Raw genomic sequence first — 22,920 nt, forward strand, 5'->3', positions numbered from 1 at the left:
ACCCGACAATTAAAAAAGTTTAATTATAGAGACAGATTCTGGGAGCTGGAACAAACTTGGTCGGTCGGTGGGGCCCGTAAACAACTCCGGAGCAAGCGGGCCAGGCTGGCCGCCGCCCCGCGGAGCCCGCGTCCCTGGGCGCGGGGGAGGGGAGCTCCGCTGGGAGTTGGATAAGAGGAGAAAATTCGAGGAATTGGCGTTCTCTTTGAAAAAAAAAAAAAAAGACGAAAACAAAAAAAACCTAAAACTTTTTTGCCAGCACAGAGCGCCGAGACCGCCTGCAGTGCTTCTGGCCAGCGGCCGCGGTGGGACAGTGGGTGCCGGCGGGCACGGGCCCAGGGCCGGGAAGGCGCCCCCGCCCGCTCCCGGTCCCCTTCCCCCTCGCTTCTCCACCCCTCCCCCGTCCCCCGTCCCCCCGAGGAGCTTCGCGAACCCTTAAAGACCAACAAGGCCCGTGGGGGAGAGGGGCGGGTGGTGGTGTAGGGGGAATGTAGGAGGATGGGGGGGGGGCGGTTGAATAAAAACTGAAATAGCTTCACATCAGGACACAGACTAAGCTTGTGGTTTTAATGCGCACCCTGCTCTGTCCTGAAATCTGGAACTCATTACCTCATCACCAAGAAACTGCACGAACACCCCCCCCCCCTTTTTTTTTGGAGCTGAGGAGCGACCAAACATCCCTTTAAGAAAAGCCCTACATTTGAATGATTTAAATTAAGGTGGATGGAAGTTATTTCCCTTTCTGGCGCTTCCCAGATTTCAAGAAAAGCTGAAAAATGGGAGCAGGAGGAGGGAAGCAACAGGAGGCTGGACAGCAGCAAAAAGAAAAGCAAGGGGCAGCGGCGGGTTAAAAATGGTGCCATCAATTTAAGTCAGAGGGGACAAAATAAAAGCCGACTGGGCTGGGATCACGTAGGTTGGTGGCTGCAGCAAAAGTGCGTTTCGCCAAGATGAAAAACAACAATTTCCTAAAACGGTTGTGATTTGGAAAGTTTCCCTGGGTTTGCTTGGAGGTTGACGAATAAATAAGAACTTTAGTAAAACTGTGTGGGGAGGTGTACGAGGGGGCGGTGGGGGTGGCGAGAGTGCGGTTCGAGCGCTCAGCCTTGCTCGCCCCGTCCTTTCCAAAGAAACGTGCTCATAATGGGGTGACCTAATTACATCGCAATGGAACCCGCTCTTAGCCACTCAGCGCACAGGGTTTCATAACAGACCCGGCGGCCTTGAGTGCTGGGAAGAAACGTGCGAGGGCCAAGGAGGCGGCGAGCCACGCGGGGAAATAGGAAAGAAACGTAGCCTGGCGATTTCCGCCGAGGTCTTCACTCCAGAACCCCGGCGAAGGCGCGGGGTATGGGTGGGTGGGACGTTAACAACTTTTTATTTGGGTGGGTGGAAAGGCATCGGAACCTAACAGCAAACAAATATGAATTTTACAGTTTCTGTTGGGGGCTTTTCGGTTTCAAGGATCCCACGCCCCTTTGCGCCCATCCCTCCAAAACAGCGCAGCGTGACAAACCATATGTTTCGCTCCCGTGGGGGCGGGGGAAAAGCAACAATTAAGTTAAAATGTCGCCTCCCCCCATCCCTTTACCTTCTTTCTTGCAAAGTAACTTTTTTCATTGGTTAAAGCGTCTAGAGGTGGTGTGTGTGCGCGTGTGTGGTGCGTGTTCGGTGTGTGGGTGCACGTGTGCGCGCGCGCTCGTGAGGGGGGGGAGTTTCGGCGTGGCCCATAGTTCAGAGCGCGGGTGAAAAGTTGTGGGTTGCGGGGTGGGTTTTGGGGGCGTCAGGGAGGTGAAAGATATTCACCAGGATTTAGGTTTCGTTAAAAAGTGTATTTTGTGTGCGTGAAATAAATACCACCCCCAGGCCTGTTATAACACAGCCGGCCCGGGCGGCGGTCTTTTTCGCGACCCTTCCTCCCGCCCACGGTCGGGTGCCGGCTACGCAGCGGGCGCGAGCATAGACGCGTGCGGCGGGGTAGATCGCGCTGCTCCCTTGCCCAGTCGGCTGGGTCCTCCCTGGGGAGAAGTCTCCCTAGTTTCCCCCACCCGACGTTCCCCACGTCTTAACAAGACCCATAAAACCCTAGAACAGCTTTGTGCGTCCCAAATTTATAGTCTCCTCGCCCTGCCCGGTTTGCGGACGGGAGCCGGGAGCCGAGTAGAGAACTTGGGAAAAGAGTCCGTTGTGGGGGGCACTCCGAGAAGTTTCCAGGGAGATATGCACAAGATGGAAACCGCAGCGCGGGCGCTACGGACGGGCTTCTGCTCCTGCTTGCAAAAAGAGAAAGTCGAACGCGCCTTCCTGCCTGGCAAAAAAACAACACAACAAGAAGCACCCCGAAGAGGTGGAAGGAGTGATGTCACAGCCAGCGCGCTGGCCGACAAAGGGGGAGGGGGCGCGCCCCTCCCCCTCTGCGCCAAGCGCGGCCCCCCGGGGGCGCCTCGAGCGCGGAGGAGCAAAGGGAGCGGACTCGAAACTTTTCCTCTTTAAGAAAAAAAAGTTGTGCGCGGCTCGCAGAGGGTTTTTTCTTTTTTTTTTTTCTTCGCCTTCTTTCCTTGTCTCCCCTCCCCCTTCTTCCTTTTGAAAGTTTCTTTTTTTTTTTTTCCAGAGTTTGACCGCATGGCTGATTCAACTTCAGTGTCAATCAACTTTTTTTTCGTCCTCTTCCTCATTTAAATAAGTTTAAAGCTCCTCCTCCCCCGGCCCACCAAATCTGAAACTATAAATTGGGCTTCTCGCGCCTCAGCCCGGGAGAGTCAGAAACGCGAGGGGCGCCTGGAGAGGGCGTGTGGGACTCCAGACCGGAGAGCCGGAGGCTGAGCCTTCCCTGCACCGGGACCTTCACGACGCCAGATTCTTGTCCCTGCCCCGTGCGAGCGCCCACGATGACCACCACCCTCGTGTCTGCTACCATCTTCGACTTGAGCGAAGTTTTATGCAAGGTAAAATGGGGTGGCGTTTGCTTTTCAAAGTCTTTTTCATTTTTCTCCTGTCTTCAGAAAGAGCGCCCAAAAGTTTATGTTTTGGAAAGCAAAGGAAAGAGGACGGAGAGGGAGGATGGATCCTTTTAGCGCTCTATTCCCCCCCCACCCCCGTTTGAAGGAATTTCGCGTTCTCTTCCCAACCCTTTTCACCAGTTCCTGGAGAGGTTTACATGGGAAGTTAGAGATCGGGGCTTTGGGGGGCGAAGTTTGCGTGGTGGGGATGCAGGGCATTGGCTGGGGTTGGGGTGATTTTCTGGTGATTCTTTAGTTCGGTTCTACTTGAGCCCGGTGTCGCTCGTCGACTCTGTTTACCTGTGCGGGCTCTGAGTCTCGCCAGGGCGGGAGGGCTTCGAATCTCTCCAGCCACATTGCGGGCCTGTGGGGTCTACAGGGGGTCCCTTGGGGAAGTGAGTATCGGGACCACCTATTGTTCGGAGGTTCCCCTTCTGTTCTTGGAGGGGCAGAGAATCTGCGAGAAAAAGGCCCATAGTTGTGATTCAAAGGCATGTTGCAAAACGAGTTTGCAGTGGGGCTTCAGTTCGCCCCAGCTCTGCCAGGCTTCCTCCTGTGCTGTTTGCAGCAGCCCAGCATGCTGCAAACTTTGGGGTGAAAGTGGAACTCGGGTTGACCTGCTTACCTATTTTCTCAGGGACCGCGGCTCGCAGATATGCAGGGCTGGGGGGTTGGGACATGACAACATGCTGACCCTGGGCTCAGGGGTCTCTGCAAAGGAGGATTTAATGTGGGCCTCCTTAAGCCGTGTAGCTTCCCTGCCGGTGTGGAATAGAGCAACTTTTAAACCCTGAATGTTCAAGGCGTGGCGTTTAAATGTACATACCAAAAGCCTACGGATGTTAAATGTTTTTCACCCCACTTCTCCCCAGTTTGAAAGCGGGAAGCTGCTAGTCTGTTTTTAGTTGCTGAAGTGTTTTGCTTCATTTAAACTAGTCGGGTCACGTTGCTCTCCTTTCCCAGCTTGCTTCCCCAGTCGGCACAGCTGCCAGGGCCCTAGGGGTGCAGTGTTGGTCGCCGTGGACCTGAAGAGCAACATCAAAAAAGTTTGAATTTCAGCTTCCTTCTCTCTCTCTGCTTTTTCAAAGTTCGGTTGCCCTGGCGCCTGCCCGAGCTCTCCAGCACTTCTTCCTTCTCTTCCCGGGTCTCCAGCTCTTTGATCTGTTTCTCTTTCTCTTGCGCTCCCCTCGCCCCCCCCCCCCCCCCGCAGGACTTTTTAAATGAACCTCATTGTTGGGAACAGACGCCTAACTTGGTTTCTGTAATCCGCTCCGTGGGGTGGTTGCTGTTACAGATTCCCGATCCCCCGCAGCTGGTCCGGAGGGACCAACTTTAGAATTTGCACAATAACACCCACATGGGCTGGGAACCAACTCCCCTAGGTCCCTGGCCCGCACCCTTTCAAAATCTTGGGTCCAGTTTGGACAGGTGACCAGGGTCCCATTGAAAACAGATCTCCCTGTGGTGGTTCTGCCTTTCTCTCCCCAAATCCTCTTTGACTAGGAGGTAGGTGGGGGGATTTGGTGTTACCCACCTGCAGCTTTGCGTTAAAGATTAAACACTGGTCCTCTTATCCAAGCCTACTCTTGCAGCCGGAAGACTAATTGCAAAGGCATCTTCCCAGTGGAGGGGGGGTGGGGTGGGCAGGGAATGGTGGGGGAGATCATTGTGGGAGAGGCACTCCTTCCCCAAGCATGGGGCAGTGAGTTTTATTTTCTTGAACCGCATTCTCCCCCAAACAGTGATTTTTCCTTCCGCTCCTCCCCCTTCCCTTCCCCCATCAAGATAAAGCAAAGGCAGTCTGGAAACCTGTTGCCAAGGGAAGGGAACACTTGTGAAAGAGGAAGTGGAGAATAAAGTAGAAGGCTGGGTGTTGGAGGATGGTCATGTAAGGGGATTGATTAAAGAGGATCTAGCTCATAAGTCTGCTGTGGTTTACCTGTTCGTGTGTAGGGGGGTGGGCAGAGAAATTTGAGTTTAGTGAAATATCTTGAGCTGAGCAGTCTATTTGGATGGTAAAAAATTTATATGGATAAACGTGGTGGCTTTGGGGACTGGATATAGGGATACATTCTAGGGGTCTGCATGGAATACGGTGCACGTATAAAGCAATTTCTCACACAGGCCAGGATTTTGTGGTTTCTTATGCAGGAGGCCTACCTAAATCCAGGTGATGGGTCTGTGGGAGGCCGGGGGATGGAGGCTTGCTAAAGCAGAGGTGGAGATGGTTCTTTTCAGAGAGATGGGGCATTTCTGGTTGTGGAAGGGGCTGCCCTTAGTAGGTACCCATTTTGGGCCTGGTGGGTGGCCTTCATCACTAATCATCTCTCTCCTTTCTCTTCCTTCCAGGGTAACAAGATGCTCAACTACAGTACTCCCAGTGCAGGGGGGTGCCTGCTGGACAGGAAGGCAGTGGGCACCCCTGCCGGTGGGGGCTTCCCCCGGAGGCACTCGGTCACCTTGCCCAGCTCCAAGTTCCACCAGAACCAGCTCCTCAGCAGCCTCAAGGGTGAGCCGGCCCCAGCTCTGAGTTCTCGGGATAGCCGCTTCCGAGACCGCTCTTTCTCAGAAGGGGGTGAGCGGCTGCTGCCCACTCAGAAGCAGCCTGGGAATGGCCAGGTCAACTCCAGCCGCTATAAGACGGAGCTGTGCCGCCCCTTCGAGGAGAACGGTGCCTGTAAGTACGGGGACAAGTGCCAGTTCGCCCACGGCATCCACGAGCTCCGAAGCCTAACCCGCCACCCCAAGTACAAGACCGAGCTGTGCCGCACCTTCCACACCATTGGCTTTTGCCCCTATGGGCCCCGCTGCCACTTCATCCACAACGCTGAGGAGCGCCGTGCCCTGGCCGGGGCCCGGGACCTCTCTGCTGACCGCCCCCGCCTGCAGCATAGCTTCAGCTTCGCTGGGTTTCCCAGTGCTGCTGCCACGGCCGCTGCCACGGGGCTGCTGGACAGCCCCACGTCCATCACCCCACCCCCCATCCTGAGCGCGGATGACCTCCTGGGCTCACCCACCCTGCCAGACGGCACCAATAACCCCTTTGCCTTCTCCAGCCAGGAGCTGGCGAGCCTCTTTGCCCCTAGCATGGGGCTGCCTGGGGGTGGCTCCCCTACCACCTTCCTATTCCGGCCCATGTCCGAGTCCCCTCACATGTTTGACTCTCCCCCCAGCCCTCAGGATTCTCTTTCGGACCAGGAGGGCTACCTGAGCAGCTCCAGCAGCAGCCACAGCGGCTCAGACTCCCCTACCTTGGACAACTCAAGACGCCTGCCCATTTTCAGCAGACTTTCCATCTCAGATGACTAGAGTAGGGAGGAACCCCCTACCTACTCCATTCCCCCACCCTGCTCCCACATCCCCTACCCTCACCTCCCTACAATCCCACATTAAGATTAAGCTGCCCCTTTCCCCCAGAACCTTGGAATGCCCCTCCCGCCTCTCCCTTTTAACCTCTACCCCCCCCCCAACAAGGACAAGTCAATTTGTCAGTAGCTTCCTCTGGCTTGAAACCCCTTCCCCTCAATTTTGTAGCCCACTTACCATGTGTAACAGACAAGTCCCATATTTATCAGTAGATGCCTTTTTTCTGGCTTAAGCCTTAAGTGCCAAATCACAAAAGAAAAAGCAGTTAACAGTTTACAGAAGCAACTTAGTGCCTTGTAATCTAACTTTGTCACTGTGACTACATTACCTCTTCAGCGCCAGAGGGCACCCGTGGGCCTCCCAGAGCCTGTGCCCGTGGGGAGGGGAAGGGGACCCAGAACCAGCAGCTCCCTCCACTGGCGACAACTGCACCTGCCCTTATTTTCAGTCTCCCCCACACTTTCCGCCCCCCACCCCCACCCCCCAGTGCCTTCCATGCCCTTCTTAGGGAGAGTGTTGCCTGACTTGGGTTTGGGGAGGGAGACCTGTCTTGACATTCAAAACTTTTTTTTCCCTACCTGAACCTCTTGACTAATCTTGCCTGGGTTCGTGTAGGTCTACAGGAAGGAAGACTGAACAAGCGGATGAAGATTGTGACTAAGTGGGACTTTGATTTAATTTTTTTCTTTTTAAGTGGGGAGGATGGGGAAGCTAGATGGACTATGAGAGACTTGATTTTGGTGCTAAAGTTCCCCAGTTCATATGTGACATCTTAAAATAACAAAAAAAAAAATGAGAGAAAAGCTGAAAAAATCATGTAAGGGGTGAGCAGTTAATGGTATTCATTCCACATAAAATATCTGTAAAACGATTTCCTGTAGAAGTAGCTTTAATGGTTTTTGCTCTAGAATACCGTAGGTCTATCCTTAGAGCACTCACGCCATGCTTTTTCCCTGGGTTTTAAACTTCATATAACTTTCAGAAATTGGAGAGCAAAAATTTTGCTTGTCACTGCACATCAATATAAAAAAGCTTATTTAACTTATCAAAACGTATTTATTGCCAAAACTATGCTTTTTTTTGTTAATTTTGTTCATATTTATCGGGATGACAAATCCATAGAATATATTCTTTTATGTTAAATTATGATCTTCATATTAATCTTAAAATTTTGTGACGTGTCTTTTTCCTTTTTTTCCACAGTTTTAATATATTATTCTTCAACGACATTTTTTTTGTAACTTTACACTTTTTTTGGTTATTTTATTTTAAAAAAAATGAAAAATTAATTTAAAAAAATGCAAACAACTGTTGGATTATTTATTTTAGAAATTTCCCCCTTTTGTGTTGGACTGCAAATTGAGTTTCTTTCTCTTTAGGCCTTTCACAACTAGGACTGAGAATGTATGTAAAAGTTCTGTGACAGTACAGAAGGAAAACAACTTTTATGTATAGTTTCTAAAAGGGGAAAAAAAAATACCCTTTGACTTCCATGTGCCCATCTCAAGACATTCCGATCACACATTTGAGGTTCTGGATTCCTGGTTTGGAGTTTTCCAATGTAAATGCAAACAGAACTGGCACACACACACACACACATACACACATTAAGATGAATGTAATTATTCCTCTTGCTGGTCACTACCGTCGCTTTCTATTTCTCTTTCTTTGTGTGAATTTATTTAAAAGAAAACTTTTTGTAACGACTATTTGCAGTTTAAAAATCAATAAACCCCGTTTTTTCAAGAAACACTGATGGTGAAGCTGATTTTCCTGGGTTGTAGTGTGACTTTGCCTATAGGTTCGTCCCTTGTACACAATGTAGGTATTGGGGATGAGGAGGGCTGGTTGGTTGTTTCTCCTTACAGCCAAATCCCTTTGTTGATGCTGGAAGCCTGCAGAACTTAGAGGGGATGGGATGGAGGTTTATTGCGAAGGCGCCTGTGCTCTGTATTCCCTGCCCATTGTGGTTATCGGCAAGGGACCAGCCTTGCCCACCTGTGCAGCCTCAACCTCGGAAGTTCTTCAGGAATGCTGAGGCGTGGGGGTTTCCAGTCTTCTCTGTATAGCCTGTGGTCTTAATTCCATGTTTGGGGTGCAGAAATGGAGAACAGAGCATGCGGGATTCCAGCAAGCCTGGGTTTGAGTTATTCTTACTTGGATGTTTCCAGGAAATTGATCTAAGGCCCTAGCCCCTCACCACTTACCTGGGGTGGGTATGGTGAAACACTGCAGGCTTGAGGAGCAGCACATCAGGGTGAGGGGCCCAAACCAGCCTTGGGAGTGGGGATGGTTTCACCTGTCTGACGGGCTTCTGTACGTGGAAAGCTGTTAATGGGAGGTGGGTATTGAAATGGCAAAACAACAGGAAGTCAGCAGTTCCTACCACGGTAGTCTGTTACACTCTGATGCCCTGAAGAATAGGTAGGTTGTCCTCTAGGGAAGGGTGGGGTCCCCAGAGCTAGGAATACCCAAGATGACCACTTAGAAGGGGTGTTTTGCCTGTCAGAAAAGTTGGACGTTCTGAAAACCCAGTCAGATGTGTTTTTGGGGAGGCAGCAAAGGATAATTGCTGTTTTAGGCTTGACTGCCTTTGACTCCTTGCACTAAGTTTTGGGGGGTAAGCTGAATTTCCATCTTGGCTCTACCTGGTCTCTCCTGACCAGTCTGCAGCAGACAATGACTGGCCAGGGCTGTCCTTGAGGCAAGGGAAGACCTACTTTGGTCCCTGAGACTCTGGCCAGCAGCTGATGGCCAGGGCCTGAAAGCAAAAAAGTGGGAAGGGAAAAGCAGCCCTTTCTGGGATTGGAGTGAACCTGGGCGTTTTGTCTCATAAGGATGGAGTGATAGAGTGTGTGTATGTGGGGTGGTGGGTGTGTTTATGGTGGGTGGTGATGGTTGTGGCTGTGGCATGTGATCTCCCTAGGACTAAAACCAAAAAAGACATTTAATTGTTCACCTTGAGCTCACTGCCTGCAGGCATAGATGAGCATGTGACAGACATCCTTCTAATTCCCTGACTCATGATGACGTTGGTTCAGAGGGGACTAAGCATACCTACCAGCCTGCCCAAAATTTCCTCAACTGGAGTCAGTCCCTTGAGTGATATACCAAAGGTAGAGAGAGGCACTGACTTTGGGAGACCATGGAGGCTGGGGGTTGGCTGTGAAGGCAAGGGGCTCCCTATGGCCTGGGGAAGGAAGCTCTCTGTCCCCAAGTCTTGACCCTTAATTTCACTTACGTGTCTCGGTGGGAGGCCCACACAGGTTGGGATTTAGGCCACCCAGACCCATGCAGGCCACAAGACCCTGATTTTCTACCATCTAGATCTTAAAAGGTAGAGGAGATAAGTCCGAAGTTACTTTGGAAAGGAAATAGCAGAACCCTTTCAAGCCCATTCTTCTAGCAGGATATTAGAAGATGAAGAGGCCTTGGCAGCAGCAGGTGTGAGCCCGAGCTTGTACAGTTCTCCGTCTCTGAGCCCTACAGCAGGGAGGACAGGAGCCATGCAGAGAGAGCTGGAGGTAAGGACAACACCAAGGGGGTGCAAGGTGGGCCAGGCCTGCCTCTGTCAGCCAATTTCCTGGACACAAGGCCTACCTTCCCACCTCCTGCCCTAGACTGTGGGGCATCTCTGATTTGGGGGCCTGTACAAGGTCTGCCTGAGGCCTCCACGGCCCTTGGCCCTGCAACCCATAGTCTGGCTTTGGCTGAAGGTCTTGTCTTGGAGCAGCTCTAAGAAGTGAGCTATTTTGGCCACTGAGTAATGACCTACCTTTTCCAGTCTGGAAGCCTCATTTTCAGGAGGAAGGTTGGGGGCCTGGTGTACATCAATGGCACTCTGAATGGAGGGCCTTTGAGAGAATAGGGGCGCAGACATGAGATGAGTTTGCAGCCCTTTGGATCATGAAGCTCTGGTTAAAGGGGCAACAAGGGTCACGGCAGGAGGAGGTTTCCATGGCAAGGGGGAAGAAGAGTGTAGGAGCCCCTTCAACCTGGGTTCAAATCCCAGCTCCCCTATACCAACTTATGCCTTGGGCAAATGACTCAATCTTGATTCTCCATTTCTTTCTCAAGGGGTGACTGTGAGGATCAAGTGAACCATTAGCAATGACAGTTCTTCACAACTACCAGGTAGTCTGAGAACTTTGTATATGTTAACTGGTTAAATGCTCATAGTGACCCACAGAGGCAGTTCTATTCCCTCCCCATTTTACCTGTGGATGCAGAGAAGTTTACTGATTTGTCCCATGTGGTCATGAGAAGTCCATGCTAGAAGTGTCAGGATTTGAACCCAGGCAGGCTAGCTCCATCATTGCATTTCACTACCATGTCATAGGCTGGCACACTGAATATATTTGATACAGTCCCTTGCACATAGTAATCGCAAATTGACTGGTGTTAGTTCCCGTCTCCCTTGGCCTTTGGTGAAGATTTTGCAGGGGCGTGAGAGGCAACCAGATGGATTAGATGACTCTGCATATATCCCTTCTACGAGTGTCATGAGCTCATGTCCTATGAGGCCCTGGACTGGTGTTTGGAGAGCACTGCCTGGGAGGAGGGGCAGACCACCCCCTTGGACTTTCCCCTTCTCCTCCTGCCATGGGGTGGCTTCTGTTAATGATCGACAGAACAAAGGGTGCCTCGGGGCTACCTGGGGAGCTGGCCCTGTGCCCTTCTTCCCCCTGGGGACTCACCCCCACTGCATGCCAACCATTTAATCATGTCTAGCTGGACTGACTGGATCATTACCCAAGTTCAGAGAGGTGGGGAGGGCCAGGGGAGACCATCCAGACTCTTTACCCTTCCCTGCTGCCTTGTAGATGTCCCTTCCCTTCTCAGGCTGACCTCTGGTCTGCTGGGCAGTGAGCAGGGATCCAGAGAGTTGAGAAGCAGGGCGAAATCTTTTCTTGAAGTCAGATCAACACTGGGAGTTCCTGTGGTGACCCACCACTTGGAGGGTAAAGTTTGGATTACAGAGAAACCTTCTGGCCCAAGGGCCTACCCTGCTTTTTGTAGGCATCCCAAAGGGTTACATCTGAGTCACCATTGTGGGAAAAAAAGCTAGTCTGTGGGGAGCCAGGCAGGGGCTGCCCACATGGCAGGCCAGGTTTCCTCTTCCTGCCTGGGAGAGCCAGCAGCTGGCTGGGGGACAGGGGTGCCTCCACCATGTTTAGGCTATTTGCAATTGTTTTGACATGTTGGCAAAGGCAGAGTCTCAAGGCATAGGGCTGTAAGTGACATTTATGTGTGCTATCAGCTGGGGGTATGGTGAAAATAAATATTGTCAATGGCCAAAATGGGGGCCATTTTCTCACCACCTGGAACCAGTCTGGTAGCTGCCTCCTGACTCCCAATTGTACCTCAGGAAGAAAAAGCTCATGACCACATGGGACAGAGTTTATTTCTGTCCACCCCAGTACTTCAGGGGGATGGGAAGCTCTGCTGCCCAGGGTGAGGAGCTGGTTTTGGAGTCAGGGAACCTGGGTTCAAGTCCCATGTCAACTCATTCTGTGACCTCAGGTTGAAAATTAGCAAGAAGCTCAGAGCTTCAGTTTCCTTGTTTGCAAAATGGAAGGTGGTCATGAAGATAATTACACCTAGTTCAGTGGATAAGCAAACTGTGGCATAGTCACATGATGGAATACTATATAGCTGTATGAAGAACAAATGACTGATACACACAACATGGATGAATTACAAAAGCATTAAGTTGAGTGAAAGAAGCCAGCCACAAGAGAGCATGCATGTTGTATGAGTCCATTTATATCAAGTTCATAAGGAGGCAAAACTGATCTATAATGATAGAGATTAAATTATATGATAGAGTACAGGCATACCTCATTTTATTGTACTTTGTAGATACTGCATGTTCTACAAGTTGAAAGTTTATGGCAACTCTTCATAGAGCAAGTCTACCTGTACCATTTTTCCAACAGCATTTCTTCACTTCGTGTCTCTGTATCACATTTTGGTAACACTTGTGATATTTCATGTTTTTCCATTATTAGTATATTTATTATGGTGATCTGTGCTCAGTGATCTTTGATGTTATTATTGTAATTGTTCTGGGGCACCACGAACAGTGCCCATATAAGATAGCAAATTTAAGCTATAAATATTCTGTGGGTTCTGACTGATTCACTGACAGGCCATTCCCTGTCTCTCTTCCTCTCCTCAGGTGTCCCTGTTCCCTGAGACACAGTATTAAAATTAAGCCAAGAAATAACCCTACAATGGCCTCTAAGAGTTCAAGTCAAAGGAAGAGTCTTACATCTCTCACTTTAAATAAAAAGCTAGAAATGATTCAGCTTAGTGAGGAAGGCATGGCAAAAAGCCAAGACAGGCCAAAAGCTAGGCCTCTTACGCCAAATAATTAGGAAGCTGTGAATGCAAAGGAAAAGTTCTTGAGTGAAATAAAAAATGCTACTCCAGAGAACACATGAATGATAAGAAAGTGAAACAGCATCATTGCTGATAGGGAGAAAGTTTATTGGTCTGGAGAGAAAATTAAGCCAGCCATATTTCCTTTAAACCAAAATCTAATCCAGAACAAGGCTCTAACTTCTTCAATTCTGTGAACTCTGAGAGGTGAAAAAGCTGCAGAAGAAAAGTTTGAAGCCAGCAGGGGTTGGTTCATGAGGTTTATGGAAAGAAGCTGTCTCCATTAAATGAAAGTGCAAGGTGAAGAAGCAAGTGCCTATGTAGAATCTGTAGCAAGTTTATCTAGAAGATCTAGCTAAGATAATTTGTGAAGGTGGCTACAGTAACCAATGATTTTCAGTGTAATGAAACAGTGTTCTATTGGGAGAAAATGCCATCTAACACTTTCATAGCTAGAGAGGAGAAGTCAATGCCTGGCTTCCAAGCTTCAAAGGACAGGCTGGCTCTCTTGTTAGGGGCAAATAGAGCTGGTGACTTTAAGTTGAAGCCAGTGCTCATTTGTCATTCTGAAAACCCTAAGGCCCTTAAGAATTATGCTAAATCTACTCTGCCTGTGTTCTATAAATGGAACAATAAAGCCTGGATGACAGCACATCTATTTTCAACATGGTTTACCAAATATTTTAAGCCCACTTTACTGAGATCTACTACTCAAAAAAAGAAAGATTCCTTTCAAAATATTACTGTTCATTGACAATGCTCCTAGTCACCTCCAAGTTCTGATGAAGTATACAGTGAGCTGAATGTTGTTTTCTTGCCTACTAACACAACATCCATTCTGCAGCCCTTGGATCGAGGGATAATTTCTACTTACATGTCTTATTATTTAAGAAACACATTTCATAAGGCTAGAGCTGCCATAGATAGTGATTCCTCTGATGGATCTAGGCAGGGTAAACTGAAAACCTTCTGGAAAAGAGTCACCATTCTAGATGCCATTAGAAACATTCATGAGTTATGGGAAGAGGTCAAAATATCAACATTCACAGGAATTTGGAAGAAGTTGATTCCAACCCTCATGGATGACTTCAAGGAATTGAACACTTCAATAGAGAAAATAACTGCAGATGTGGTAGAAATAACAAGAGAACTAGAATTAGAAGTGGATCATGAAAATGTGACTGAAATGCAGCAATCTCATGACAAAACTTTAATGGATGAGGAATTGCTGCTTAGGGATGAGGAAAGAAAGTGGTTTATTGAGATCAAACCTATTCCTGGTGAATATGCTGTGAAAATTGTTGAAATGAAAACAAAGGATTTAGATTACTACATAAACTTAGTTGATAAAGCTGAGGCAAGGTTTGAGAGGACTGATTCTGATTTTGAAAGAAGTTCTGCTATAGCTAAAATGCTGTCAAACAGCATCATGTGCTACAGAGAAATTGTTTGTGAAAGGAATAATCAATCGATGTGGCAAACTTCACTGCTGTCTTATTTTAAGAAGTTGCTACAGCTGCCCTAGCCCTCAGCAGCCACCACCCTGGTCAGCAGCCATCAACATTGAGGCAGGACCCTCCACCAGCAAAAAGAGTGTGATTCGCTGAAAAGCTCAGATGACGGTTAGCATTTTTTAGCAATAAAGCATTTTAAAATTAAGATTTATATATTGTTTTTTTAGACATAATGCTATTGCACACTTAATAGACTATAATATATAATAAAAACACAACTTTTGTAAGTATTTGGAAACCAAAAAATTCATTGACTTGCTTTAGTGTGATATTTGCTTTATTGTGGTGGTCTGGAACTGAACCTGTAATATCTCCAAGGTGTACCTGTATATGCACATAAAAGTTCATTTTGCTGTATGCTGAAGATTTATGCACTTTAATGTATGCAGATTATACCTCAAAAATCAAAACCTATAGAGTTGTTATGAGTGTTAAACAATACATATAAGGAGAAAAAAAAGAATTCAGTACTTGGTCCATTATAGACACTTAGTACATTGTGCCTGGTTTTGTAATAGCCACAACCTGAGGATAACAGTACGGTTCCCTCCCCTTTAGAGGAGGGAGTGAACTCAGAGCAGGTGAGTAACTCACCCAGGTGGAGTGGGATTGGAGCCCCAGCACACTCTCTCTGACGCCTATGCAGCTGCCTGCTACTCTTCATGCCCCTTGGGGTGCAGGAGTTGCTTCTTTAGAAAAGCTAAATACCCAGTGATCCAGACTCCAGCAAGCTGGCTTAATTAGTAAATGTAATTATTTGCATTAGAAAAGAGTTTCTCTTTTTGCAGATTCTAAGTTAATCTTCTGTAGCTCGTTTGTGTCTCCTACACTTTCTGTTAAGTAGGGGGCGTCCAAGTGGGGGCCTAGCTACTCTGAGACGTTGGAGAGAGGAGGGCTTAGCTAGATAGGCCAGCATCAAGGGACCGCTGTGCCCATGTGGCCTGCTAGTCCTAGCCCATCTCTCCCCAAGGCTGATGGGGGCACTGAGGCTTCTGAGGGATCTGGCAGGCTTAGGTGGGTGTTGGGATTGGCCTGCCTGGCTCAGTCTGTCCTCCCTGGCCCTCAGGCTCAAGGGTGCAGGGAAGCCTCACATGGCCACCACTTGTACCCTCTGTTCCAGTCCATTCTTCTGGGAAGTGGTTCCAGCTGCAGGGCTCCAGGAGAATGTTCTTGGATCCTGTCAGAGGGAGATGCCCCACTCAGCCAGTAGAACTGCCCACCCCAAGGCTCTGGGGACAGGTTCTTGCCAGGCTGACCTGAGAGGGCGGTGTGTGGAGGCAGCAGCCTCAGTGCTCTGGGAAGGGCCCAAGGCTTGGGGGCAGGCAGCAGGGCAGAATTGAAGGACATGCTGACCTTGGGGTCCACAGGTAAGTGCCTTAAATTTTGCACCCTCAGCCCCTCACTTTCCTTCCTCTCATTCCAGCCCTAGATTTGTGACCCTGCTCAGCCACTTACAAGCCATGTGACCACGGGCAAGTCACTTAACCTCTCTGACACAGGTTTTCCTCCCCTAAGCATGGGCAGAGGAAGCATACTCACTGTCTTGCCAATGGGTTTCACCCCCGGGCAAGTTTGCTATGAATTCAATGTGACCAAAGAAATTGACAGTAAAACATTCTTTGGGGTGAAAGGGTTGATTACCTGGCTTGTTCTCCGGTGGAGTAGGTCGAGCATTAGCATCTTTGCCTCCGCCCAGAGCACTGGGCCGAGCTCTCTATATAGCGCAATAATAGCTTATTGCCTAAAAGTGTGGAAGCGGTAGCCTAGCAACAGGCCATCAGGTGGTTTAAGTTCAGTGAGGATCCTGGCCATAGGAACCCCAACTTCCCCACACTTACCTCGCCCACCTTACGGAGCTGTGCAAGGCTCGGGGGTGGAGACGCAGGGCTTGGGGAATGAAGAGACTCTGGACAAAGGTAGTACCAAGAGTGTGGGAGGAGCTTGTAGCCCTCAGGGTGACAGAGCCCCTCCTCCAGGGACATTTTAGTGTCAGAAAACCTTGTGTGCTTTGCAACCTTGGCCCATCCTCTGGATTTCCTGCCCCAAACTAAAGTGTGGTGTGTATGTTGTAGGTGATTCAGCATTTGTGGCTTATCATACCTGCTAGGGGCTGGGCTCAGCCCTATGTCACATGGTTTCATTGGGTAGTACTCATGAATAAGTACTTCATTAGACCCATTTTACAGATGGGGAAAGTCAGGCTAAGGCAGGAGTCACTATTCCCAATCACATAGTCCTACGTGAATGAGCTGGGACCCTGATCTGTCTGACCCCAACACCCAAGCTCTGTGTCTCCCACTGACTTGGGAGGCAGATGCCAGATGGCACTTGGCCTCACGCAGCAGGTCTGGGTTCTGATATTTGCTCTCCCTGGAGACCCACAGTCATGGAGCAGAACATGTGTCCTCCCAGCCCACTGTTGGGTGTTTCCATTCCATCTAGTCACCCTCTCTGCAACCCAGGGGCTTGGGATGGTGAGCAGAGGGTAGGCTTGTGTTATGCCTCTTTTACAAATGGGGAAACTGAGGTACACTGTGGGGTTGGGGACTGCACTGGGCTCACCCTCTGATGCCGCAGCTGCATTGAAAACCAAGTCCCTGCTTTGACTGTGCTGATGCATGGCGAGCAGAGGGAATAATCTCATACTCCTCCTGGGGTGTCGTCTACCTGTTAGTCATGGAGAAACACTGGGTAACACAGGAGCCTATTGAGGGCTAAGGCGATGGCTCTCTAATTAGCTACCAGCCTTATTGTCTATGGGAAATTTGGGACCTCGGGGGCTTGCCTTGGAAGGCACTGGATGGTTGCTGGAGCTGATGTGCCTCCTTCTATGCTTCCTTTTCTGAGAGATGCAGCACATACTTATTGGATTGCATTCCAGCATTTCCCCTACACCCAAGGAGGTTGTTCATTCCTGCCAATGCAGGAGTCAGAGGGAGAAAAGTGGTAGGTTTTCAGAGCTCCGGCCAGTCGCCCAGCTAGTGAGGGCTGAGGAAGGGGGTGCTGCCAAGCAACCACAGACACACCCAAACCCTCCGTGTTACTGCTCTGAGCCAGAAATCTCAAGGAACTGAATGTGAACAGCACCTATTGAAGCTGTGTAGCCTGGTGACCCTGTGTCATGAAGAGCTCAGACTGCAGAGACCTAGAGATGAGCAAAGAACAGGAAGGGCTCATTCAAGGTCACTGACCACAGGTTTGAGTCAGTCCCTGGAACATTAACCTGGACAGTGATCTACACAATATTTCTAAATACTTTGAGCCAACATTCAAAAATCAATAGATATAAAAAATATAATCCAATTTTCTGGCTGCTCTTGAAGCCCTTGGGGTATCTGGCCACAGAAGGCTCACACTCTCCTTTGGCACCAACTGTGGCATCCTCATGTGGATCTAAGTGGTGTCAGTTTCTTGGGCAGCCTGCCCCAGCCCCCCTACTCCCCATAAGTTCCCAGGACCTCCTGAACCTTTTTTCCCTAATGGTAGAGAAATATTTCTCTGTACTCATATCTCTATTGAGAATAAGAAAAATAAAAGCCCAAGAGGGCTCTGTGCTAAAAACAAAAAAAGCAGCAAGAAAAAGTCTATTTCTTCATCGAAGTGAAGAACAGCATACAAAGGGCAACTATTTTCAGGGTATTTAGCCCACTCGCCTCACTCATGTACACTCCTGCTGAGCCCAGCACCAGGGGAATTTGTGGGAAACACGACAGGTTATTTAACAGAGAGGAACCACCTTAAGAAAGGTCCTATTAGCTAAGGTTTAGTAATGACTTACAGGTGTCAGGTGTTACTTTACTTAACCTTCCCAACAACCCCGCTGATAGGTAGGGGTATTGCTATTATCCCTGCCTCACAGAGGAGGAAACAGCGGTTAGCCAACTGCCCAAGGTCTCACAGCTACTTGAGGTTGGAGACAGGGTGTGAACCCACATCTGCCTGGCCCTGGAGCCCATTCCCACTCTGCTTCCTTTGTGCTGTGAAGCTCTAAGGGAGATGCCTCTGGCCTGGGGTGATAGAAATATGGGGTGGTGGTGGTGGTGGTGGTGGTGGTGGTGGTGGTGGTGGTGGTGTGTGTGCATGCCCAGAGCAGTCTTGGTGCCTAACAGGCACTCAGTAAATATCTTCAAATGTACGTACTGGCCAGAGGGTTCCTCAGCCTTCCATTTGCTGAACCTGTTTCTCTGAGTACTGCATCCTGCTGGGGGCCCAGGCGGGGCCTGTTGCCAGTTTCAGCAAGGTAAGAGGGACAGGAAGGACAGCGCAGCCTCTGCACACCTTTCTATTCCAAGTATGGCTCTTCCTCTCCTCTAAGTCTTCCCTCTTCCACCCTCCTTCACCCTCCAACCACGAGAAGAGACAGTTAGTGGACTGGAGGCTGCAGGAAAAAGCAACAACTGCTGATGAAGCCAGGTGGTGGGGGAAGTAGTCTTCCAAGCAACTGGGGCCCTGGGAGATGCAGTCCTGTGGGGTTTGTGCAGGGGCAGGAGGACTGGGTTAGTGGGCAGTGGCTCTGCATCTGGCCCCCTGAATGGGCGCAGGAAGCAGTGGAACCCCAAGTGAGAGGCCGATGACAGCAGAGGCTCTGTGTGGAAGCTCCATCACAGGCCCACTGATCTTAGGTGCTTTGATGCAAATCTCAAGATAAGGATTTGGGTGCAAATGTTTGAGAGGTGATCCCAGGAAAGCCCCAATAGGGCAGTGGGTAGGTGAGCCAGAGAAGGGAAGGTAGCTAACAGGGTTTGTTATCAAGTCAGTTATCTCTGGAGGGGAGCTGGACCTTGATCCTGCTGGGATTATCTGGGAGCCAATAGAGGATGCATGCCTCAGAGACGGTACACCCAAGGGACAAGGGAGCTGGAGTATTCATACACCAGTCCTTCAGTCGTGGGCTGAGGGCTGCACAGCACTTCTGGCCTACTGTCAGAGTAGGGAAGTAGGCTCTCGTGGCCAGAGAGAGCCCCCAGACAGAGATACAGGTGCTGGCAACTGGCAGTTGGACAGGCGTGCACTGACATGGTGAGGGTGAGGAGATATGGGTGGGACACCAGTTGCCTCTACAGTCCCCATCTCCTTTTTCTGAAGCTCAGGGTGCCTTGCAGGGGTACTGTGCCTGTCCCATATCAACTAGCTTTTGCTGCATAATAGACCTCCTCAAAACTTAGTGGCTTAAAATAACAACCATTTATGTAGCTCACAGTTTGGTGGGTGGGCAGTTTGGGCTGGGCTTAGCTGGGTAGTTCTGGGCTCAGCTGTGTATCTCTTCTGTGCATCTGAAGCCAGCTGGTAGGTGTGCTGGGAGCTGGTCAGTCTAAGATGGCCTTCGTGGGGACAGCTTGGTCTCGTCCTCCAGCAGGCTAGCTGAGGCTTGTTCTCACAGCCTCAGCTGTGCTCCAAGAGAAAGAGTGTAGGCTTGCAAGGGCTTTGGAGGTTTAGGCTTGAAACTGGCACAGCATCACTTCCACCACATTTTGTTGGCCAAAATAAGTCACCGGGCCTGCTCAGATTCAAGGGGTGGGGAAATCAATTCTTGGGGGAAGCTGCAAAGTTATATTTGGGAGGATTGTTGCAGGAAGAGGAATATGAGCAGCCATTTTTGCAAATAATCTACCACAAGTCTTTTGCCTTTAGGCATCTTGTGATCTGGTGGACAATCAAAACCAGTGTTTGTTGAACCCCTTTGGACATAGTAGGAGTCAGAAGCTGTCTGGGTCAAGTGTGGAAAGGTCACTGTCCTACAATATCTCTTCCACTGATGCTTTCTGTTAAACATTGTCCTTTCTTAGGTCATTTTTAAGAAAGCAATTATTTCTGAAAGACAACACATTAAGTCTCTACTTACATAGACAGTGGTTCTGCGTGTGTGGGGAGAGTAGAAAAGAGCTGAGTGGGTTTGGAGCATGTAGTGCATGTCTCTTTTCTTTTTCACCAGTGTCCGATCCTTTTCCCATGTTTAGGGAATTCCTATCTTCCTAGTCCTGATGGGTAGCAGCAGAACCTGTCACTCTAGAATATGGAAGTTCCACGTATTTCCCTTTCCCACTTCCCTTTACAGCCAGGGTACGGGCGTACGACCTGGGCTTTGCCAATCAGATACATCTGCCCCATTACTACCCCATTCAGGAAGTAGTAACACAAGTAAGTAGGGTTAGTAAACTCTCCCTGGGGGTGGTCTGAGTTCCTGGGGCAGTGGTGGCTGTGGGGTTAGAGGCTGGGTCCAGTGCCCAGGGTTAGTATGTTGGTGGCACAAGCCACAGTGACCAGTGTCCGCACCAGGTGTGTTTTCACTAGACAAGTTCTGTGATGTGTTTTAGGGGAATTGCTTCTGGCTGCAGAGTCTAAACCTGGTTCTCTGTGCTCTCCCAGAGATTATGTGCAGTATGCAGTATCCTTTTAGTGTATATCTGGTTTGTTCGAATCATCCAGACATGATTTCTGTTGCTTATGATTCTACATTGTATGGTGGGGATGGAGAGGGAGATGAACAGAAATTAATGCAAATAAATTATTGCTTACAGCAATTATTCCAGAGACAGGCCTGGATGTTCTAGAGATGGCTCAGTCCCTCAATAGGCTGTGGGGGTTATTGGCTGAAATATAATGCTCATTTGAAAGGCTCAGTGGGTATCTGCCACATGCCCCAGGACAGTGTACTGAGCTGTTGTTTTTCTCATGTATTGTTAGATAGGTTTTCTTGTTAACCCTGTTAGGTTACACCATCGTTGAAGCTCTTGTAATAACAGCAAGTACCTACTATGTTCCAGAACTAGGAATCGGATGAGGCAAGTCAGGCACTGGGCATATAAAATTTAAGGAGGCACCCAGTGCCAGCTTTGCACAGCACTGAGAGAAAGTGCCTTATTGAATTGTGCACTATAGGCTCCTTGCTTGCCTCCCTCTGGTCCTGCTCTGGCTGGATTCTTTAAATATATTTTCTCATATGATCTTCACAACAGCCTCATTTTCCAGATAGGGGAAGTCTGAAGTACATGGTAGTGAAGAAACATGCCCAAGGTCTCATGGCTGGTTCTAGTACACATGGGTGATTGACACTGACATGATCTCCTTTTGTTTTAAAAATGGCCCAGAGAAGTCATTTGCCCTGTATAATATTGGTTCAGGAGGGCAGATTGCTAAATTTCCAGGAACTTTGTGAGTTGGTTGTTAAACACAGCTGTTATTAAATAGTAAATTAGACAAACTTATAATTAAGTAAATAAATTGTATTACAAGCAAATGTAATAAAGCCTCCCCTACCTCCCAACCTCCAACCCATTGCTTCCTAAATTTTATTCTACAGGATTGGGTTGGAATCCAGGCTTCACCACTTACCGGCAGTGGGACTTTACCATGCCGTGAGTGCCAGAAAGGAGGGAGGAATCCTGGGAAGAGTGGAGGATTCGCCATGCTCCCTGGGTTCAGGGCCCAGCTTCACTCCCACCGTCAGTTTTCCTGTTTGTTAATCAGGAGCAACTACTATTAGTGTCAGTTTTCTCATCTGCAAATTGGTTATCTATTGTATCTCTCAAGTGCTTTTGAACACATGGCTTTTGAATATTTGCTGAACATTCATTATGTGCCAAGCACTGTTCTAAGCCCCTTGCTTATATTTTTTTGTTAATATTTCTGCAACCCAATGAGATAAGTATTGTTTTTTCCCCATTTTCAGATGGGGAGATAGCTTCAGAACAATTAAATACCTTTCCCAAGGTCACCCAGCTGGAAGGTGGCATGCCAGGAGTCCATGTCAGGCAGTCCCTTGTACCTAGGAGATGCTCAATAACTGTTAATACACCAGCCCCCACATATCATCTAGGATATGTCTTGGGCCTCAGTTTCATTTTCCTTAGGAGCTTCTAGGTCAAGTGTTCAAAAACATGAAGGTCCTTCAACTCTTCAGATGGTGGGTCCCAAAGCCGACCAGGCCCTAAACAGGCGGGAAGAATTCAGACCCTGCACCCAAACCCCACTGTGCTCCCTGTCCGAGAGCAAGGCAGAGATGGCGGCTGCTTTGGGGCAAAATTCCCTTCTCTGTAGGGCGGGTAGAGGCTGGCTCCTCCCTGCGCCAGAGGAAACCACTTCTTCCGGACATTCTCCAGGGCGGATACATTGTAGGAATCAGTCACAGGCCGCAAGGAAGAAAAACACCCGTTTCCCAGGCTCCCAACCTAGCTGATGGAAAGCTCCAGGCTGGAGCTCCCTGAGACCTCTCCCAGGTCCTAGAAGAAACAGGCTCCCCCCTGGGGTGATGGCCTTCATAGCCCGAGGCCCTTCCCTCTCATATTGAAGGAGGTTGTAATAGCAATAAAAGCCTTAGAGACAAAGGTACAATAAATCATAGAAGGAGGAATACAGCACTGGACCACTTGAGGGGACCAGATGTCAGCACGGACACTTTGTTCAGACTTGCAGGAGAGACCTGCCGGTGAGGGGCTTCTTGTGTACCTTGTTTTAGCAGGAAGGGACGTGGCCCAAGTTTCCAGCTGTGCTTGCTTTGATTCCAGGCAGCTGGGCTGCATCTCTGCCTCTGCTGCGTGGGCCCAGGCCTGAAGCACCACCAGGCCTTTCTCCTTGGGACCTTGAAACCGAGCTGGGCCCTGGCTTGCCAGAGTCCCCTCTCCTGTCCACTCAGGGAGAGGGAGAACAGAAGCTCAGGA

At 49.3% G+C, this 22,920-nt stretch overlaps 1 protein-coding gene and 1 long non-coding RNA gene across 2 annotated transcripts; one reads left to right on the forward strand and one right to left on the reverse strand.

Moving 5' to 3' along the window:
* The first annotated feature begins 2,441 nt into the window (after positions 1–2,441).
* Positions 2,442–8,115, forward strand: ZFP36L1 (ZFP36 ring finger protein like 1). Its single transcript, XM_017651648.3, has 2 exons — positions 2,442–2,945; positions 5,349–8,115. The coding sequence occupies exons 1-2, from the start codon at positions 2,889–2,891 to the stop codon at positions 6,306–6,308; spliced, it is 1,017 nt and encodes a 338-aa protein (XP_017507137.1). The 5' UTR covers positions 2,442–2,888; the 3' UTR covers positions 6,309–8,115.
* Positions 8,116–21,514: 13,399 nt separating this feature from the next.
* Positions 21,515–22,075, reverse strand: LOC140843253 (uncharacterized). Its single transcript, XR_012120861.1, has 2 exons — positions 21,964–22,075; positions 21,515–21,715 (listed from the first exon to the last, which is right to left on the reverse strand). It is a non-coding gene; the product is annotated as an uncharacterized lncRNA (long non-coding RNA).
* Between the last annotated feature and the right edge of the window lie 845 nt (positions 22,076–22,920).

Source organism: Manis javanica, chromosome 8, assembly GCF_040802235.1.
Source record: "Manis javanica isolate MJ-LG chromosome 8, MJ_LKY, whole genome shotgun sequence".
Taxonomy (NCBI): domain Eukaryota; kingdom Metazoa; phylum Chordata; class Mammalia; order Pholidota; family Manidae; genus Manis; species Manis javanica.

What these genes read in the sequence shown, in the direction of transcription:
- ZFP36L1 (XM_017651648.3), top strand. Translation starts at nt 2,889, where the DNA reads ATGACCACCACCCTCGTGTCTGCTACCATCTTCGACTTGAGCGAAGTT. An exon ending in TGAGCGAAGTTTTATGCAAG is followed by an intron (nt 2,946 to 5,348) that starts GTAAAATGGGGT and finishes TCTTCCTTCCAG; the next exon opens with GGTAACAAGATGCTCAACTA.